Genomic DNA, 19,833 nt, shown 5'->3' with positions numbered 1-19,833 from the left:
TGGTAACTGTGAATACAAAGATTTCTTAAGAGTCAGTCTGAAAACATATGCACAGAAGCATTACACATGTACACATAGAAGAAGCAAGTTTTTTTAGCCACAAAAAAAAAAAAAAAAAAGAGTGTATGTTAGGTCTCCATTGAGCTCTTTGGAACCCATTTCTTCCATGATGCTAAACTTGGATAGTATTACTGCTTTAGTCATTTCAGGGGTTTTTAATAAATCAGGAAACAGGTAAAGTATACTTTTTTCCACACAACACTTTGTTCCACAAACAGCTCAAATCCAAAATGCATTATATATGTTAATACCAAACACTATGAATGTTATTTAAGGAAAAACAAATCTGTTTCCATGTGAAAAGGAAAATCGAACTAACTGCCCTCCATTCATATAGAGAGATTGCAGTCTCAGATGAGGGAATTTTACCTTTATCTGACACAGTACCAGATGGTATTCAAGAAGTATTTTTCTGCTGTACATGATGCAGACACCACTTTGTACAATCCACAGGTTCCTATCTAATTTATCAGTGTTCCTATCTTCTTTCTATGCTAAACAGCTGTGTCACTATTCTGACAATATACTCTAGTAAATACAAAATTATGTTATCTATTTGAAACCACTGGCTACCCTAAATCACCCTTATTAAACAACAGTGGAGTTAATTTTATCCACAAGTCTCAAATTCTCCTAGGTACACCGAAAGTAGATTTTTGAGCCGTGACATGATTACATTTGGGTTGGTTTTTGTTTCTAATCTGGTTAAACACCTGAAGGTTTCTGCTTATCTTTTGAGAGATTACAATTTGATCAAAGTATTACAAATTATATTATGCACATCAGAATTAAATATTTTTTTTTTTGATATGGCTACGCACATTTTGACATTAAGTATCAGGATTTTGAAGTACATTTCTACTGTAGAGGAACTTGTATTATTTCCATTTCTCACTGATCTAAATTGCTTGTAAGTCCATGATAGTCTTGCTGGACTGTGATGACACTTTTCTATAATCTGTTGCCATCTGAGTGTACATATATGTCACTTTGCTTTTTAATTTAAACAATCTCTCAGTGAAGTTCTACAATACAATATTGTAATATTGCAGTGCCTGTGTTACTCCAAATTACGATTTAATGTCCCTTTGGACATACAGGCATGTCTGAAGCAACAGGCACTGCAGCAATTACAGCCATTATGAAATACATGAAATGTATTAGCAATTGTGAATATGGACAACCATCAACAATCATCCATATAATGGAATAATGACAATGAAAATTTGTGCTGGTCTGGTACTCAAACCCAGATTTTCCACTTCTCAGAAGCTGCCGCCTTAACATATCTTATTTATCTGCCAACACTAGGCAAGCTACTTTCAAGTAAAATGTCTTCCCTGTACAGGAATATACGTAACTGATGTGCGAGTACAGGTTGTATGCACATGGTTCATAACACCGAAAATGCAGATAAAATACCTTCTGCACCATCCAAAATTTTTGCCATTTAATACTCGTTGATAACTTGTACTATACTTCTGATTCTGAATCTGTAAGCTTTATTACAGAAACTATGTTTAATATGTAACTGATGTAATAATGTATTTATTTCTAACTTATATAACTGAATAGAATTATAATGAAAATATTGTAAATTTCTGGGTAACAGCCAAGGGCACTTCCTTTAAATGTATCGATAGCAGTGACGAAATGGCAGTAGCTGGGCCTTTGTTCATCTTTGCATATGGAGAGAGTGTCACGTTGTAAGCAGAGCAGCTTGAGTGATGAAAGAGTGCGAAAGTGTTGCATGCTTCCGCAGACATGGTATACAGCTATGCTTGCATCAATGTAGACACGCAACATTTGTTAATCCATGAGTATTGAAAGCACAGTAGGTGTGAACAAGCAGAGGAAGCTGACGTTCTACCTATTGCCTATCCTGTAATTATCCATGGCTCTGGAGACATCTTGGGGGTTCTCAAACAGCAGCAGCAGCAGCAGCAGCAGCAACTGCGGTAGCTCAGCAGTGTCATCAGCTACATTCTTTGTTGTCCACACAGCTACAGTATCTTAAGTCTGTTAACTGACAGGTATAGTACTGTAGAGGCTTTACCCAGTTGCAGTTCTTTCAGAAAGTGTAACTAACTTGAATAGACACCTGTATTGTCATTGTCCTCTGACATTATTACCACGCAGGGCCCCTTTCTTTTCCGTGCAATCACCGAGTGTTGTAAGAATTTGATTTGTTTGTTTGCTAATGACCAGTTTCAGTCTAAATTTTATGCCTCAGTAACTGTTCATTCTTATGTTTCATAACAGAAGCTTAACTAATTTGCAATTTTGAGTATTAACTTCATTCACTTAAATTAACATAAAATTTCACTGGCAAAACTAATGAGTAAAGATACAGCACAAATCAAGAGTGTGCAATTCATTTATTCTGTATATAGCTTAGTGAGTGACTTCTGCTGGCTGGTATTTATTTTATTGTTGTTATTTTAAAAATAAAATAAGTTGCTCATTTGCATAAAGTAAATTCAATTCAATCTTCCAATAATCAAAAGTAAATTGTTGGTCTATTTTTTAAATTTTGCATTGCATTACACTGAGGTCACTGAAAGCCTTTTTTTACATAACAAAGTTTAAACTAAGCCAGTAATTTACTTAACCAGCAACTCCATGTAACTTTACTTTCAAAATTTAGTATTTCAGAATAAGTAACTGCAAACTCAATGCTTTCTGATTCATTTATTTTTTGTGCCTTTGGAAAAGTGTGACAACCTCCTGTTGCCACGCCAGTGATTATTTGCTTGAATTTCTTTGCCATTGCCTTTTTAACATTCTGGAAATTCATTACCCTAGCAGGCTGGTGACCATTTAATTATACCCTTTTTAGTTTATCATGTTTTCTTTATATTATCAGTAATTTTTGTAGTAAATATTACATGGCACCCTTTTCCCCCCATGTGTGGTTCATGAGCGATCACAGTATATTCCAACGATTTCAAAATTGTCATCAGTATTTAGTTTAGAATAGATTATCCCTTCAGAAGGGTCTGTTGTACACTTTCCTCCAACCTAATGGTGCTATTCTCCTTTGGTAACAACAGCCTTACTCGCTGTAACAATTTCATTAGGCATATGTGATCATGGTCAATTATATCGCAGTCCAGTAGGACAATTAGGAAGGGGGAGGTTACAGGAAGTTTGGATCTGGGCACGACTCTTGCTCTGATATCCTAATGGTAAGGTGACTGCTCACAATAGGTGGGAAATCTGGTTTCAAGTCCCGCTCTGGTACAAATTTTCATTGTCATTTTTCCAGTCTTCAGCTGACAGTTGTGCATATTCACAACTGTTAATATGTTTCATGTAGTTCAATAGTTTCAACCTTTCAGATTTTAGAACAAAAGCAATACAAATGAATTATATAATATACTATGCATGCTTGTTACTACTAAAACTTACATTACATACAATGCAGTGGAATGTATGATAATGTTAACCCTCTCATTTCACTACCAACAACGGCTTTCTATATTCATTCACAAGTATCATCTATATACATTCATGCTCATAAATTAAGGATAATTGCAGAATTTAGTGCCACACCACTGTTTCTGCACATGTACTGCAACATCAATATGGGATATCACCACCATGTACACGTACGCAGGTCGCACAACAGGTTGGCATACTATGGATGAGGTGGTTGAGCAGCTGCTGGCATACAGCCTCCCATTCTTGCACCAGTGCCTATCTGAGCTCCTGAAGTGTCCTAGGGGTTTGAATACATGCAGCAATACATCAAACGAGAGCATTCCAGATGTGCTTGATGGGGTTTAGGTCTGGAGAACAGGCAGGCCACTCCATTTGCTTGATATTTTCTGTTTCAGTGTACTCCTCCATGTTGGCAGCTCAGTGGGGTTGTGCATCATCCATCAGGAGGAAGGTGGAATCCACTGCACCCCTGAAAAGGCGGATATACTGGTCCAAAATGATGTCCTGATACACCTAACCTGTTACAGTTCCCCTGTCAAAGACATGCAGGAGTGTACGTGCACCAATCATAAACCACCCCACACCATCAAACCACGACCTCCGTACAGGCCCCTTTCAAGGACATTAAGGGGTTGGTATCTGGTTCCTGGTTCATGCCAGATGAAAACCTGGCGAGAATCACTGTTCAGATTATACCTGGACTCATCCGTGAACATAACCTGGGACCACTGTTCCAATGACCATGTACTGTGTTCTTGACACCAGGCTTTACGGGCTCTCCTGTGACCAGGGGTCAGTGGAATGTGCCTTGCAGGTCTCCGGGTGAATAAAGCATGTCGGTTCTGTCGTCTGTAGACTGTGTGTCTGGAGGCAACTGTTCCAGTGGCTGCGGTAAGGTCCCGAGCAAGGCTATACCTGCGTACTCCATGGCAGTCTGCAGGCACCGATGGTGAGATATCAGTCTTCTTGTTGTTTTGTACACTGTGGACATCTTGTACTGTAGTGCCTGGACATGTTTCCTGACTGCTGGAATCGTTTCCATAATCATGAGATCACACTTTGTGGCACACGGAGGGCCCGTGCTTACCTGCTGTGTTTGACCCATCTCCAGTCGCCGTAGTATTCTACCCCTCATAACATTAATATGTGTTCTTTGAGCCATTTTCAACACACAGTCACCATTAGCATGTCTGAAAACATCTGCATACTTACTCGCTGCACTGTACCGACATGCACCAACACTCCTCTGCATATGTGGACTGCTGTCAGCACCACTGTGCAACGACCGCAGGTCAAATGCACCATATGGTCATACCCCGAGGTGATTTAAGCCCGCAAACAGCCCACCAGAGTATTGTTCACCTGTATCAGCATTATCCTTAATTTATGAGCATGAGTGTAGTTCCGTATCTCATAATAACCAGAGTCAAAACACAAATCAAAAACTAGTATTACTGACTGGAAATAATTGTTCTGGGTATTTACTAGGCACCAAAATAAGGAAGATGGAGACCTGTTATTGGCACATTGAATGAAATGTAGGCAAATATTTAAATTTTGAAATAAATTTATATTACATTGAAGTTCACTGATCAAAATAATATCATCTTGGTAGTACACTAGCTGCAACACACTATTTCCGTGTTTTATCTATCCAGTGTTGGAATTGTTTAAACACTATTTTGTATGTACAAAATTTATTTGTTAGTGAACAACATTTTATTTTGTCCAACACTCATTCCATCTCTTCAAGCTGCCCTAACAAAATTATCTGGAGAGAAAGGGTGCAGAACTCTTTTCGTGTAAATCCTGTACCACGAGAGGCATGACGACAAGACACTATCTAAATTTTGGAGACATTTGTGCAGAATGATTGATACCAGTATCATTCTGGAGATTTGCTGTTACACACTTGGCAACAACAATTCATACCCTAAGTGAAGTTAACCTTAATTGCTCATGATAGACAGCCCTTGCTTGAAGTTGCTGATAGAGCACACATCTTGTTTGACTCACTTGCTATAGTGGCCACAACATCAACCTCTGTTCACTCCATCCTGTACAGGCCTGATGTATCAATTCGATGCAACACTGCCTCTGCTCAAAGACCACAGAATGCTCCTGAGGTCTTACAAAAGCTCCGTGCCACCATCAAGAGGCTGTCTCACCACCACAGTCTCTTAGTCACAATACCACTCATGCACATCCATACAATGCCTACCATTTAAGAGCAGCCTGCACTGTATGTCAAAAAGGCATTGTACGACTGCTGATCATACTGCATATTGTCTCACTATCCCATGCTGCCAACAAATAAGTAACCACAACACCACATCACAAAAGCTGTCTGTCACCAACCACCATTCAGGCCGAGCACATTCCACTCAGAGGCAAAACAACACAGTACAGTGTCTCTAATTGTAGTTAAAGATTCTGTCATGTGCATATAGGGTCACACGACTTTGGAGTTAGACATTGGTCTCACTGAGAACTGCAGTTGGACTTTTGTGCTAACCAACACTGCTCCACTTATTTTCAGCACTTATTTCCTCAAGCAGGCCCCTCTGACTGTGGGTTTACTAAATGACCAAATAGTACACATTGCTAACAGTCATACTACTCCTGGAGAAAAGGGTTGTTCAACAAATAATTAAGTGCTATCACATCAAAAGAAGGCAAACTCCAAGCAGCCTGAAAAACAGTAGAACAGCTTAGAATACCTCCACAATATGATTGTGCTCCACACAACAGTATCTGCGGACCAACTGCAACCTGTAAAGTTACAGGGTATAGCCAAATACACTACAGTGCACTATAACTGTACCAGCTCTGGTCCTCCAGTTTCATCAAGCAACCATCAGATCATCCTGGAATAACTACCACTGACTTCTGGTGACTACGCAATGACACCAGGTGAACCAAAACCTCACACTCATCAACTGCTGTCTCCTCCTCATGGCCACACTACCAAACCAGATGTGTCACCAACTGCAGTTACATGTCCTCCATGCCCAGCCACCAACATGCGGGCTAGGCACTACATCAAACTCAGATTCTCTCTCATCCCCAGTGCTCCGCACTTTATGAGGGGGAGGACTGTGTGGGGGTGACACAATTGACTAATCGATATGTGACAAGTGCAGTGGGTCGACAGTTTCTCATATTCTTTGTTGCCGACTGTTCTGCTTGTTTATTACTGTGTATGAATGTTTTCTTGTATCTATTAACAATAAAGTGGAATTTATTACACCATTATTCTGTATATGTACTTTTTATGTAGGCATTAGTGTCCCTACACACACATTTTAGCATACAAAGTGATCATTTTTCCATTTCTACAGCTGCATAAAACAGTTCATTAATAACATAAGCATAAATTATTAAAGCATGACTAACTAACTTTCCCAGAAAGCTGTAATATGTTGTTTAGCTGTAAAGCAAATTGCAAAAGAATTTATCTTGTATAAATCGATCACTGAATAAAAGAATAAATAAAAATAAATAAAAAATTAAACTACTCTGTAAACTATTCTGTAAAATCACTATTTATAGCAATGTAATTTTCTTCTTCTCAGTTGTTTATGTAACACATTTCACCCATAAGTAACTTCTGCCTATTAAGCGTAATTTTACCATGAAATTATATAAAGGTTGTTATGAAAGTCATTAAATCAACATGCACAAGAAAATGTTGTCCTAAGTTTGCATCCAGACATTAAGTCAAACTGTCCATCTGAAATAGTCACATACAAAAATTAAATCTTTTTTTTATAGTACCATTGCGCAGTGCATAGTCAAGTACTTCTTTCAGTTCCATCCAGTCCACTTCCATGTCATCACCAGCAATTTGTTTAAAGTATTCCTTAATTTTGTCCTCAGACTTGTGCTCCTCTGGTACAGGCTCATTCTTTATCTAACAAAAATAAAAACACATGTACCAAATAAGTATGTATAATCTACCAAAATCAAACATTCGTAAAAATATTAAGACAACTGCTATTAGCCACCATATTTACAAACTTCTGATTTGACATAGCACACATCAAAAAATTTAATGTCCCTCTTCAAAGGTAACTTTAATTCACACTAATATTAATGCAAGCTATTATGCTATATCAGAAATTGTCATGATACAAACATATACACAGGTAAAAATCAAAAGCACGCTCATAAGACAATTGTCCCTAATATTATAATTCCTGATTGACAGATTTTACGCAAGTTGTTAGTGTGAAAATGTTAGGGGCTGTCATCAGAATGTCTCACTGCATTACCATCACTGCTTTCTGGTAGCCATCTGCAATGGCATACCCCCATCAGCATTTGTGCAGTCAATAACCAGATATAAATTGTGCAAACCAAAGTGCTTCAATAGACCTAATTCTGAAGTCTTAAATAACACACCAGTTATATCAGATAGCTCAATCCAGTGTATTAACAAAGATCATATCGGTGCTTTATTTCTCAACATATTTTCACATATTTTGCTGGAACTGAATTAAAAGCTTTTTCAAAATCTTGTTAAGCAGAATAATTACAACACTGTATCAGTATTGTGAAACAGTTTTCCACCTTATAGACTCTGTAAATTATTTTTTAAAGTTAATTTTGTATTACAATTATTCTGCATGTATACTGAATCACAATTAAGTTTCTTGTTTCAGACTTACAATGCCTTTAAACACCTAATCTGTCATTACTTTCAGAATGTCACTCTTTTCATCCTTAACAATCTGATTCACCCGACAACACAAGTATCATATTTCAAGTCCTGGAAGAACGTAAACAAACACACACACACACACACACACACACACACACACACACACACACACACACACACACACACACACACACACACGATTGCTACTGATGCATTTTATTTTAGAAAGCCAATACCAAGTTGCTTCTGTAGATTATTTGGATCTGGAAAACCTGTAAGAGAGCCATTTCAGTTTTACCAATTTTATGTGGAACACTGTAATGTTCTACATGCCTCAAAATCAACAAATACCATCTGCAGGTAGTACTGAACCACTTTTACTACAGAAGAGCCAGTACTGCATTCATCACCTGAATTTCAACCTTCAGTTTCAGTCTATTTTTTTTAATACTTCAATCATCCACTTTAACATCTCATCTTTCTTCAGTTATCACAACAATGTGTTTTAATGCCAGTGACAGTTCTTCATTTTGAAAACTGTCTCTTAACCAGAATAATCAAATGTGTAAATTTCTTGACCAAATAGACTATTACATTATCAGAGCAATAAATTCATTTGATTTTTTTAAATCTTCCATTTCCGTAGAAGTTATTGAGTAGAAGAAGAAATCAAAGTGTTTACTACGGCCTTCCACCACACTGTTCGTATCTAGTGATACGAGGCTCAAAACCTGTGTCAGAGTAGGTGTTAATGTTGATAGTGAGGGATCACATATGGATCAGTGTGACCATTGTGGAATAGCTTCCGCTCTCATTAATTACAAAGAGTATCTCATTATTTAATTTACAACTGTCAAACAGCTGCAGAAATTGATACAAGATATAAATTAGGAAAATTAAAGCCTTTATTTCTTCATGAGACTTACTTTTTCATCTATTTCACCCATTCCAACTTCTTCATCATTTTCCCTGGAAGAAAGAAAATAAATGTAAGACATATAAATTTTTATTATTTAATTTTGAACAGCACTACCCATACACATTTTCAAAATGAGTGTGTTGCTACTTAACTTTGGCATAATAAAAAAATGATTATTAAATTAGCAAACATACATTTCATATATATTTGGTTCAATTAGCCTTAATTTCTTTTATTGCTCTACAAGTAGAACTAATTACAGCCACAATAAATTAAAAAAAAAAAAAAAAAAAAAAAAAAAAAAAAAAAAAGAGTTCTACGCAAAACTTTTTTATACAAAAGTATGTCCATTTTCATTTACTTAAGTACACATTTCCTACTGCAATGTGAACAGAATCAGTACCATTTAATATACACTCGAAAATACTTACTCCATATTGTTTTTGTTCTCTGAGAATACACGAAGAATAAATTCTCCTTCTTCATTTGGTTCAAAAGTTGATGGCACTATGCAGTAAACACCAGGAGGAAGCTTAAATCTACAACTCACTTCACGGAGATTGATGAATGAGGGTGACCTTGCAACTGATGCATTGTATTTGAAAAAGTCCATTCCAAGTGGTTTTGGTAGATTATCTGGATCTGGAAGCTGAAAGGGAAGCATTTCATTTTAACCAATTTTATATACTTTATTAATACTCAACAAAACAAATTAGGTTGTATACACTACTTGATTATTTGAATATAATAGAGGGAAACATTCCACGTGAGAAAAATATATCTACTTGATTATTTGTTAGATTACGAGGAATGTGTGTGTTTAGCACTATTCAGGTAAGGTGTCAGAATATAATTTCAGTCACTTACTGATTTAAGTGTAATTTTAAAAAAAGTTTTGCTATTCTTTCAATGAAGCACATGACATCTTTTCATTGGAGGTGGAGACTAAGAAGCTCTCAGCTATTCAAGTATTCCAAGGTAAACCAAAATCAACAGAAGTGATTTGATCTCTGAGGATTTCTGAAAAAATTATCACATATTCCTTTAGTCGCAGTGGACAAGTTGTGACCATTCCTTTAGAGCACAGAAGAACAACGAATGCTGAATGGTACGCTATAACTGGTCAGCCACACATCAGTGATGATGAAATCAAGAAAACTATTGAAAACAACATGTCACCCTTCTTCCCGACAGTGCCACTTGTCACACTACTTATCAAACAATGTCCTATCTGACACAGAAAAATGTCAGTTTAAAGTCTCATTACCTGCAGTCATCCAATTTATCCCTTATGTCAAACGAAACATGTATTTTTCATCAGTTCAACTCAAAATCAATGGACAGCAAGTTTCATCACCTCAAGAAGCTGTTGCATCCTCCCAACATCATATTTGTGAGGTATCAACAGCGTTTTCCAGAATCAGATAAAACACATGGATAAATGTATAGATTTTGAGAACCAATAAAGTGAATTTTTTTGTATCATTGTTTTTGTAACTCTCAAAAGAAGCCCCTTGTTCCTACTTTATTGTAACATCTGCAAAGGCTTTTAAAATGGGAATGTCCACTAAACAGATGTAACCTCAATGAATGGTCACTGCTGACTGTGGCCAAGATCAAAGTTGACCATCCACTGGCAGAGCTTGCTGCTGACCACAACATGCTCAGTCATCAAACTTCAACAATTACTTTACAATCCATATCAACCATAAAAAGATCACAAGTTTGCACCCTACCATACGATTAATGTGATTTAGGGAAACTGCATACATCTGCACAGGAATTTGAACTCCTCTTCCAACTGTTTGTCAGTGTCCATTGCATCATATTTCACAGTAAGTAACAGAGGGAGGAAATAAACACCACATAAGTGCTGATGACAGGCCTGACCTTGCCTTATTGACTTTACTGGTTCAGTTCAAATATACCACAGAAATCATGACTGAGTAATGAAGAACTGGATAGCACATGATACAGGCAACAAATTGATGATTATGAGATGCAAATTGGGTTGTTGTTGACAGGATAGTGATTATCTAAATCCTAAGCCTGAACTTCACACAGCTTGTGAATCAACAGCTTTATATTTACAGTACTACTAAACATATTACCACTATATACTGTCAGTTGTATCACAGTTAAAGCCAGGTTCCTGAGATTAATGCCTGTGAATTCCTCAAGCTGGTACCTAGTCACTGTCCACCCTTGTACATCAGCATAGTTAAACTAAACACAATATAAGAATGAATATAAATTGACATAGTGTGTATATAGTTGAGACATGATATATTCTCACAGAATACGCTCTGCATAAAATAAGTGTTCTGAATTCTTCCTTCCAACAGCTCTATTGCAGAACTTCTAATCTCAAAGTTTTTGTTTCTCACAACCCAGATCTTAACCCCCCCTTCCCTTCCTTTTTTCATGTAATTCATTTTTTGAAATGCCTGTTGTCTCCCCAAACTTTCCTCCCTCCCAGTATTTCTGACAAACATCAAATTCTTGAGTTTTTAATTTCATTACATCTCATTAGATTGTTTCCTTTTCACACTAGCTTGTTCTACCCCTTTATCTTGGTGACTTTCATGCCTAAATCTGAACTGGCTTCGTTACTCCCAATAGCTTAATCTCTTTGTAAATAAAATTCCATTTTTAGCCTCTGTTGATTTATCATGACTGAGCAGCTCAAAATGAAAATACATACATGGTACATTGCAAATCCAATTGTAAGACACTCAGCTCCCATTTTCCTTTGCAGTCTACGATTCTTTTGCATTAATCCAACAATTACTGTACACTTATTGTCCTCATCATCTTCATCTGGATCTTCCAATGTTATCCTGTACTGTGGATTGACCCAAAACGTCTCTGCAAAATAAAAAGTGAAACTTTAATCATAAAAAATCTTACAGCTCAGTACAAAGTCCTACAAATATGTAAATAAACAAAAATGTTTGTGTTTTCAGTTTGAAATAGGAATCTCAGCGGAAGAGGAAGGGATGGGGTGTCTCTTTGGGGGATTTAGTACCCTGTCAGCAAATATCGAGATGGATGCATATGAGCTGGCATGGGTATCACAGTGGAATAGTGCAAAATGTTGTCACTGATGGCATACACGAAGCATTGCAGAGCCACTGACCTAGGTGTTTACCTGCTGACAGCAATAGGCTTGGTCCAGCATTTCTCATCCAGATATCAAATACGTGTGGGGCCTGGCCTTCATCTCACACCATGCTGCGTTGTCTGTGTACTTAGTTTATTCTGTTGCTTGCACTGGGTTGTTTTGCTCCACACTCATCTCTACATTGCCTTCAGACACACTGCTCCCTTCACACTGACCCATGCACTTAAGTTTAGTTCCCTCTTCCCAGTTCCTTGAGCTTGTTGTCGAACCACTGTGTAGTTATATTTTGTTCCAACAGGGGCAGAGCGCAGCCACCAACCTGCTTTTCCAGAAAACAGTTTCAGCAGTACAGATGGGATGTCCCAAATGCGTTACTTCAGGAGCAGATTCTGTGTGGTGTATACTTTTTTTGTGTTGTGGGATTAATTCAGTGTTGCCCAAGGTGTCCTCATGCAGGCAAAGGAGGAGCAAAACTGTCAACTGGTGGTCTCTCTGACACTGCATCCTAGCTTACTCCAGATGCTGCACGAGTTGCACAGGGATATTTTCCACATGAAGGCTTTAGTGTAGCTTTGTGTCTACTAGCCAACAATTAATTGTGACATGGAACAGCTTGAGTATGATTGCACAGACTGTACACAGAACCAGGCTGTACTGCTGTGTTAGTTTTCCCCTTAGTCAGTTCTGGAGAACCCTTGGGAAAGTGTGCATGTTGACTTTGTGAGGGGGGAGGGGGAGGGGGGAGGGGGAGTGGGGAGGGGGAGTGGGGATGGGGAGGGGGGAGGGGGGTGGAGGAGGGGTGAGGGGGAGGGAGTGGAGGAGGGGGGAGGGGGTGGAGGAGGGGTGAGGGGGAGGGAGTGGAGGAGGGGGGAGGGGGAGGGGGAGGGGTGGTGGAGGGGGGAGGGGGAGGGGTGGTGGAGGGGGGAGGGGGAGGGGTGTGGAGGAGGGGTGAGGGGGAGGGGGGCAGGCAACACTAGGTGGCAACATCATCATATTATTAGAGATTAGAAAATTACAGTTCATGTCATCAGGAAAGGTGGGAAAGGATGTTCATACAAAAGTAATGAAGCAAGATAAGATCAGTACCTTTGTCTGCAGCACATAACAAAGGAAATCAAGAAAAGACAGAGCTTATGCCTGCAATAATAATAGCAGCAGCCCTCTCCTTAATGTCTAGTCCAACCACTTGCCCATCATAAACTGTTGGGTTCTTCAATTAGGCTCCATGTTGCAAAAGGTTAGTAACATATTAAGTCTTGGAGAGAGTGGGAAATTGTTAAGCAGGTACCAACATAGGTCCTTCATGGTTTCTACAGTGTACAAAGCCAACCGTGATGTAGTTATTACAGTTATCTTTGTTATGGAAGAAAATTATTTTCAACAAGAAAGGAAGGTGCATATTTTAGTAAAGGATATACATATGTACCATAGAATTGGTTTACAAGTCCCAATGAACTCTTACATTTAACTTCATATACTGACATGATTTACTCCACTATGTCTTACCCAGATAGTTTCTACAGCCACCGGCAGTAACACCTCTAACCCACTCTCCCTCAAACATGCTCATTTCCCATCTTCTTTTCCCTTTTTCAGTTATGTCCTCTTCTGTCAATGAGTCTGGATTTAAATTGCAAATTTCAAGGCGGTGAAAATATGTCTTGAAATCATTATAGGACATCCAGAATTCTCCATCATCATCAAAGGTTAATCCAATTTCTTCTTTCTCACTATCAGGTATAAATCTCCATTCAGGGGACCTACAAATCAGAACAGAGAATTATTGTATTTTTCTTCAATAATGATAAACACCCAAAATGTGCTACGGACAATTTAAACAGGTAACCCAGCGAATAGTTGAGGTACGACACTTGCATGGCTAATTACACTATGTTGGCACAGCAGTTCAGCTGGAGTGAAGGAGTTACATGAGGTGTAATGAGTGAGGGAAGAATGGAGGTGGCAAGTGGGAGGGAAAGTTGGGGAAGGTTGGAAACAGTGACAGATAGGAATGCTGCACCCAAGAGCCCATTCTGGTTTCACATAGCCAAATTGGACACAGTGCACAATGACATGGAGAGACAGTCTGGGAGGGAGGTAGAACAGAGGAAGAGGATAATTGCAGCAATGAGGTTGAGAGTCCAGGATGAGTGAGGTTAGAGTTTCCCTTATCAAGTTGTTTTATGTCGAACATTTGGCAAACAAACAGTATAACATCATGTTTATTTCTTTCAAACAATACTGACAACCAAAACTGTGTGCAATTGTAGTCACTTGCCACTACAATAGAAGAAGTTTCATTTGTCTTATACTTATGTAACTTTGAAATAGGAACAGAAAAACGAAACCAAAAAATATACTGTTTCGAACCAGAGGATGTAAAATGATGTAACAAGCATCCTCTTGATACTAATATCCAACTTACAGTTTTCTTGACATAAGCTTTAAACTGAAAATTATCAAGACAGTTTACTAGTTAATTAACAATACATTAAATATTTGAACTATTTTTGTCAGCACATAATGAATGAATGAATGAATGAATGAATAATAGAAAACTACCATACTTACTCGAATTTAAGCCGCACTCGAATCTAAGCCGCACCTGAAAAATGAGACTCGAAATCGAGGAAAAAAAAATTTCCCGAATCTAAGCCGCACCTGAAATCTGAGACTCGAAATTCAAGGGGAGAGAATAGTTTTAGGCCGCACTTCCAAATCGAAACAAAGTTGGTCCATTGTAATATGAGACACAATTTACGTTGAATGAATGACGATACAGCTGTAGTAGTTTGGTTCGAGTCGTAAGCTTAGCAGTTAAACTTTACCAGGTAGCCGTTGCTATGCGTCAGGCGCTCCGTCCGTATTTATACCGGTACCCTTCCTTTTTCACGTGCTTCGTCTGGTTTGAATTGATTGCTTATTTTTCTTTGATCTGACAAGTGCAGTTCTCTTTGTTATAGGTGTTTCCGTCACTCAAAGCTGAAAATGCATTACTGTACTGTGTCATGCATTGTTTGTCGCATTCTGAAAATGAGGGTTTACGGCCTGTCGCCGCTCGCGGCATGGCTTGCTTTTGTGCGCGCTACCGCCGCTTACAATTAAAAAAAAACAAAGAGAGGAATCGTCTCATTAGCGAAGCAATGGCAAGAGACTGTTATTCGTTGTTACTTACACTGCTGCTTTCTTTTATAATGATCAACAAGAACCAAATAATAGACTGCGTATGATAGAAGATGTCCTGAACGAGAATTTAGCGAAAAAATTTTCCGTTTGAAAATCTTTGCAGACGCCTCTTTAGTACATTACATTATGCACAGAAATTAGAGTGATCTTAGATTTAAAAATCTAGTCAATTGCCGTTCTTCATTTCTGACTATCACTATTAGGCATAAGAATAATACGAATATAAACATGACATGGTATGTTTATTCTTCCGCGTCTGCTGTTGTCAAGTTTCGTAGTTTATTAGGCGGACAGTATTTAAATGAGGTAGCAGGAAACACGAAAGAATACATGGCAAAATGTTTATATTCGTATTATTATTATGGTGAAGAGAATACTGCATGTGATTCACAATTCATAAAAGTTCCTATTAGCAACCATTTCTTCTCACAGTTAGGAAAAAATTCAGAAAGCAGAGTTGGCCATATTGACAAATATCCCAAACAGTCTTGCCAGTCGGATTTTCGTAGTACATTGAAATGCTGCTATGTTCGAAGAGGAACAATACGGAATTTCCGCAGCTCGTGGTCTTACGGTAGCGTTCTCGCTTCCTGCGCACAGAGTCAGAGATTTTCTCTACCTCGTGATGACTGGGTGTTGTGTGTTCATCATCATCATTTCATCATCATTGATGTGCAAGTTGCCGAAGTGGCGTCAACTAAAAAGAACTTGCGAAACGGCAGCCGAACTTCCCCGCAAGGGGCCTCCTGGCCAACAATGCCATACGATCATTTCATTTTTCAATATGGAATTTGTATTTACTTCGTTGGATAATGTATGAAAATGCAGTGGACGAAACTCTGGGCGGAGAAAAAAAAGCTCGTCTTCCACCTTTTTTTTTATTTATTTACTGACGCAGAGGTTTTGGTGCCAGTATTTGTCTTTGTGCCTGCGAAGCATGCCTGCGTAGCGCTACATATATTCGACGACAGAAGTTAGTTGTGGCGGCACCTACCAACATTTTTCAGAACTTCCACTTACTTTGCACTCGATTCTAAGCCGCAGGCGGTTTTTTGGATTACAGAAACCGGAAAAAAAGTGCGGCTTAGATTCGAGTAAATACGGTAATGTACTATGATAGACGCTAGACTTAAACTGCTTTACCAAAAGACTTAACATATACAAAATTTCATTTATTTGTGCAACAACAGCACTATTGATCAAAATGGAAACCAATAAGAAACTTGGAAAAGGAATTAATGTTAAGGAAAGAGAAACAAAACCTTTAAGGTTTGCCTTTGATAATATCATTTTCTCAAATGCATCAAAGGGTCATGAATATCAACTGATAATGTTTTGAATCAAGGTTATAAGATTAACACAAAGAAAAGTAAAACAAGGATTATAGACTGCAGTCAAATTAAACCAAGTGAAATGAGGGAGTCAGATCTGGAAATGAGACATTGAAACTAAGTCAGTTTTTATTATTTGTGCAGCAAAATAAAGTGGTGACAGGTTTTAAACAGGATGCAAACTGAAGACTGGAAATTAGTAAGTAAAGAGTTTCTGGAAAAGAAAGATGCTAATAATCACTATAAACTCAGGTATTCCAAAGCCTTTACAGAAAGGATTTGAGTGGAGTGTGGCCTTATTTGGAAGTTACATATGAACAATAAGCAATACAGAAAGGTGAGAGCAAACACTCAAAATACAGTACTACAGAAGAATACCGTAGACTAGATGAGTATGTTGGAAAGCTAATGGGTAGGTGCTCAGTCTAAATGAGGAGAAAAGAAATTTATGGCACAATCCAGTTAAAAAGACAGATTGATATGACACATTCAGAAGTGATCTTATAATTGATGGAGCATGTCGAGGAACTGAGGCTCAAGTCTGGCAGTTTAATTGACCAAGCACTGGATCATGGTTACCACAAGTCTCCACAAGTTAAATTCCCTGATATTTCCTTGACATTTCCCCAATTTCCATGGAAGTTCTATAATTTTTCCCTGACAAATTTTGAGATCTCAAGGGTAAGTCTTTGCAGGTATGGTACAAGAAATATTAGTGCGAATTAGGAAATATTTAAAAAACTTGCAAGCAGATGGAGTTTCCTGATGTGAGCAGAAATCTTAAGTACTAACATTAACATCTTATGTGATGAACTGTTTTTAGATGGAGAACGCATGCCAAAAGGTATGTGTGTTTCATCAATACCACTGATGATGTTTTATTTCAATAAAACGAAACTCATTTGGTGACAACAATGTGCATTTCCTTGGAGTCGCAAGACAAATTTAAAATATCTTCAACTGGTTTCAGAAATAATCTCAGAAAAAAGTATGTCTGTTGAAAGAAGTGTGTAAGGCAGGAAATAATTGTGTAAACTAAGACTATAGTAACCACCAATAAAATGTTGGTTCTATTATGTTTGTTATTGTCAGTTATTACCCACTGAGTTATACCTATTATTTTACAAGTATTGTATGATTTTTCTATCAAGAAATATGTGAGTAAATAGTGTACAAACTGCCAGTGACTGACAATTTTCTCCTTCTTATTGTCCAATCTTCCCAACATATAAACTACTTTTGAAGTGTCAAAATGTACTAGAAAAAATAAAACATCTATAAAAACACCACCTGTACAATGTACTTGTGGTGAGAGAGTCGCAACTCCTGAATTCCATAACCCATGGCCTGAGGAGCACCACAGTCCTGGGTCTATGGACAAACCACGAAAATGGTCAGGGCCTGCACCTTAGTGGGAACCAAATGGCTTCAGATCGACAGGCCCCATCCATTTCAGATACCTGCAGAAACAGCTTGTGGTTTTGGCCCACTGCGGAAATCCACTCGTGCGGCCCGCTATTCACGAGTCACAGATATCCTGTCAAACAGACTGCTGTGATCAATCCATGCAACAGACAACTTGTTCATGAAGATGATTGCTAAACTAAAGACGGGAATTTAGAAAAAAAAAACAGTCATCCTCTCACAACTAAATTTTCAGCCATAGCTTTTGTCAGAAAACGAGACACACACATTCACACAGTCACTCAGACACAACTCATGCACACACAACTACTGTCTAAGGCCGCTGTGTCTACAGTCTCTGAGAATCAGATCCAAACAAACCACTCCTCATGCCTCCTCTGTCGGCAGCTGCTAAGCTAGTGACAAGAAGTGGTGGCAGGACTGACTGCAAGCTGAGGGGAGTGGAAGGAAGGGGAGTAGCAGTAGTAATGGGTAGTAGGGAAGCGGCCTGCACCAAGCCAGTGACGTTTTATGACACCTCAGTAATCAAACCGTTTCATGTACTGAGACAAAAACGAGCTTTTTCCAGTGTTTTTTCCCCTCTCCAAATTTCCATTATATTTGCCTAATTTTCCTGATGTGTTTAAAATTCCCTGATATTCCCCGATTTCCAGAACCTATGGTAACACTGTGGACAGTTATGTACCTCGTAATATAGTTTGGCGTAATATACACTCCTGGAAATGGAAAAAAGAACACATTGACACCGGTGTGTCAGACCCACCATACTTGCTCTGGACACTGCGAGAGGGCTGTACAAGCAATGATCACACGCACGGCACAGCGGACACACCAGGAACCGCGGTGTTGGCCGTCGAATGGCGCTAGCTGCGCAGAATTTGTGCACCGCCGCCGTCAGTGTCAGCCAGTTTGCCGTGGCATACGGAGCTCCATCGCAGTCTTTAACACTGGTAGCATGCGGCGACAGCGTGGACGTGAACCGTATGTGCAGTTGACGGACTTTGAGCGAGGGCGTATAGTGGGCATGCGGGAGGCCGGGTGGACGTACCGCCGAATTGCTCAACACGTGGGGCGTGAGGTCTCCACAGTACATCGATGTTGTCGCCAGTGGTCGGCGGAAGGTGCACGTGCCCGTCAACCTGGGACCGGACCGCAGCGACGCACGGATGCACGCCAAGACCGTAGGATCCTACGCAGTGCCGTAGGAACCGCACCACCACTTCCCAGCAAATTAGGGACACTGTTGCTCCTGGGGTATCGGCGAGGACCATTCGCAACCGTCTCCATGAAGCTGGGCTACGGTCCCGCACACCGTTAGGCCGTCTTCCGCTCACGCCCCAACATCGTGCAGCCCGCCTCCAGTGGTGTCGCGACAGGCGTGAATGGAGGGACGAATGGAGACGTGTCGTCTTCAGCGATGAGAGTCGCTTCTGCCTTGGTGCCAATGATGGTCGTATGCGTGTTTGGCGCCGTGCAGGTGAGCGCCACAATCAGGACTGCATACGACCGAGGCACACAGGGCCAACACCCGGCATCATGGTGTGGGGAGCGATCTCCTACACTGGCCGTACACCACTGGTGATCGTCGAGGGGACACTGAATAGTGCACGGTACATCCAAACCGTCATCGAACCCATCGTTCTACCATTCCTAGACCGGCAAGGGAACTTGCTGTTCCAAC

The 19,833-nt window shown here is 39.3% G+C and overlaps 1 protein-coding gene across 4 annotated transcripts in view; it reads right to left on the bottom strand.

Moving 5' to 3' along the window:
• The window catches only part of LOC126258817 (calpain-A), a 668,101-nt gene that overhangs the window by 29,264 nt on the left and 619,004 nt on the right, over positions 1 to 19,833 (bottom strand). For all 4 annotated transcript variants that reach the window (XM_049955671.1, XM_049955674.1, XM_049955675.1 and 1 more), the window contains 5 exons: positions 13,717 to 13,970; positions 11,791 to 11,954; positions 9,518 to 9,735; positions 9,094 to 9,136; positions 7,282 to 7,417 (listed from right to left, as the gene is read on the bottom strand). In XM_049955671.1, the coding sequence (XP_049811628.1) occupies positions 7,282 to 7,417; positions 9,094 to 9,136; positions 9,518 to 9,735; positions 11,791 to 11,954; positions 13,717 to 13,970 (815 nt within the window). The remainder of the gene's footprint in view (positions 1 to 7,281; positions 7,418 to 9,093; positions 9,137 to 9,517; positions 9,736 to 11,790; positions 11,955 to 13,716; positions 13,971 to 19,833) is intronic.

The sequence above is a fragment of the Schistocerca nitens genome, chromosome 1 (genome assembly GCF_023898315.1).
Source record: "Schistocerca nitens isolate TAMUIC-IGC-003100 chromosome 1, iqSchNite1.1, whole genome shotgun sequence".
Lineage (NCBI taxonomy): Eukaryota > Metazoa > Arthropoda > Insecta > Orthoptera > Acrididae > Schistocerca > Schistocerca nitens.
This window is presented reverse-complemented; position numbering and strand designations above follow the sequence as displayed.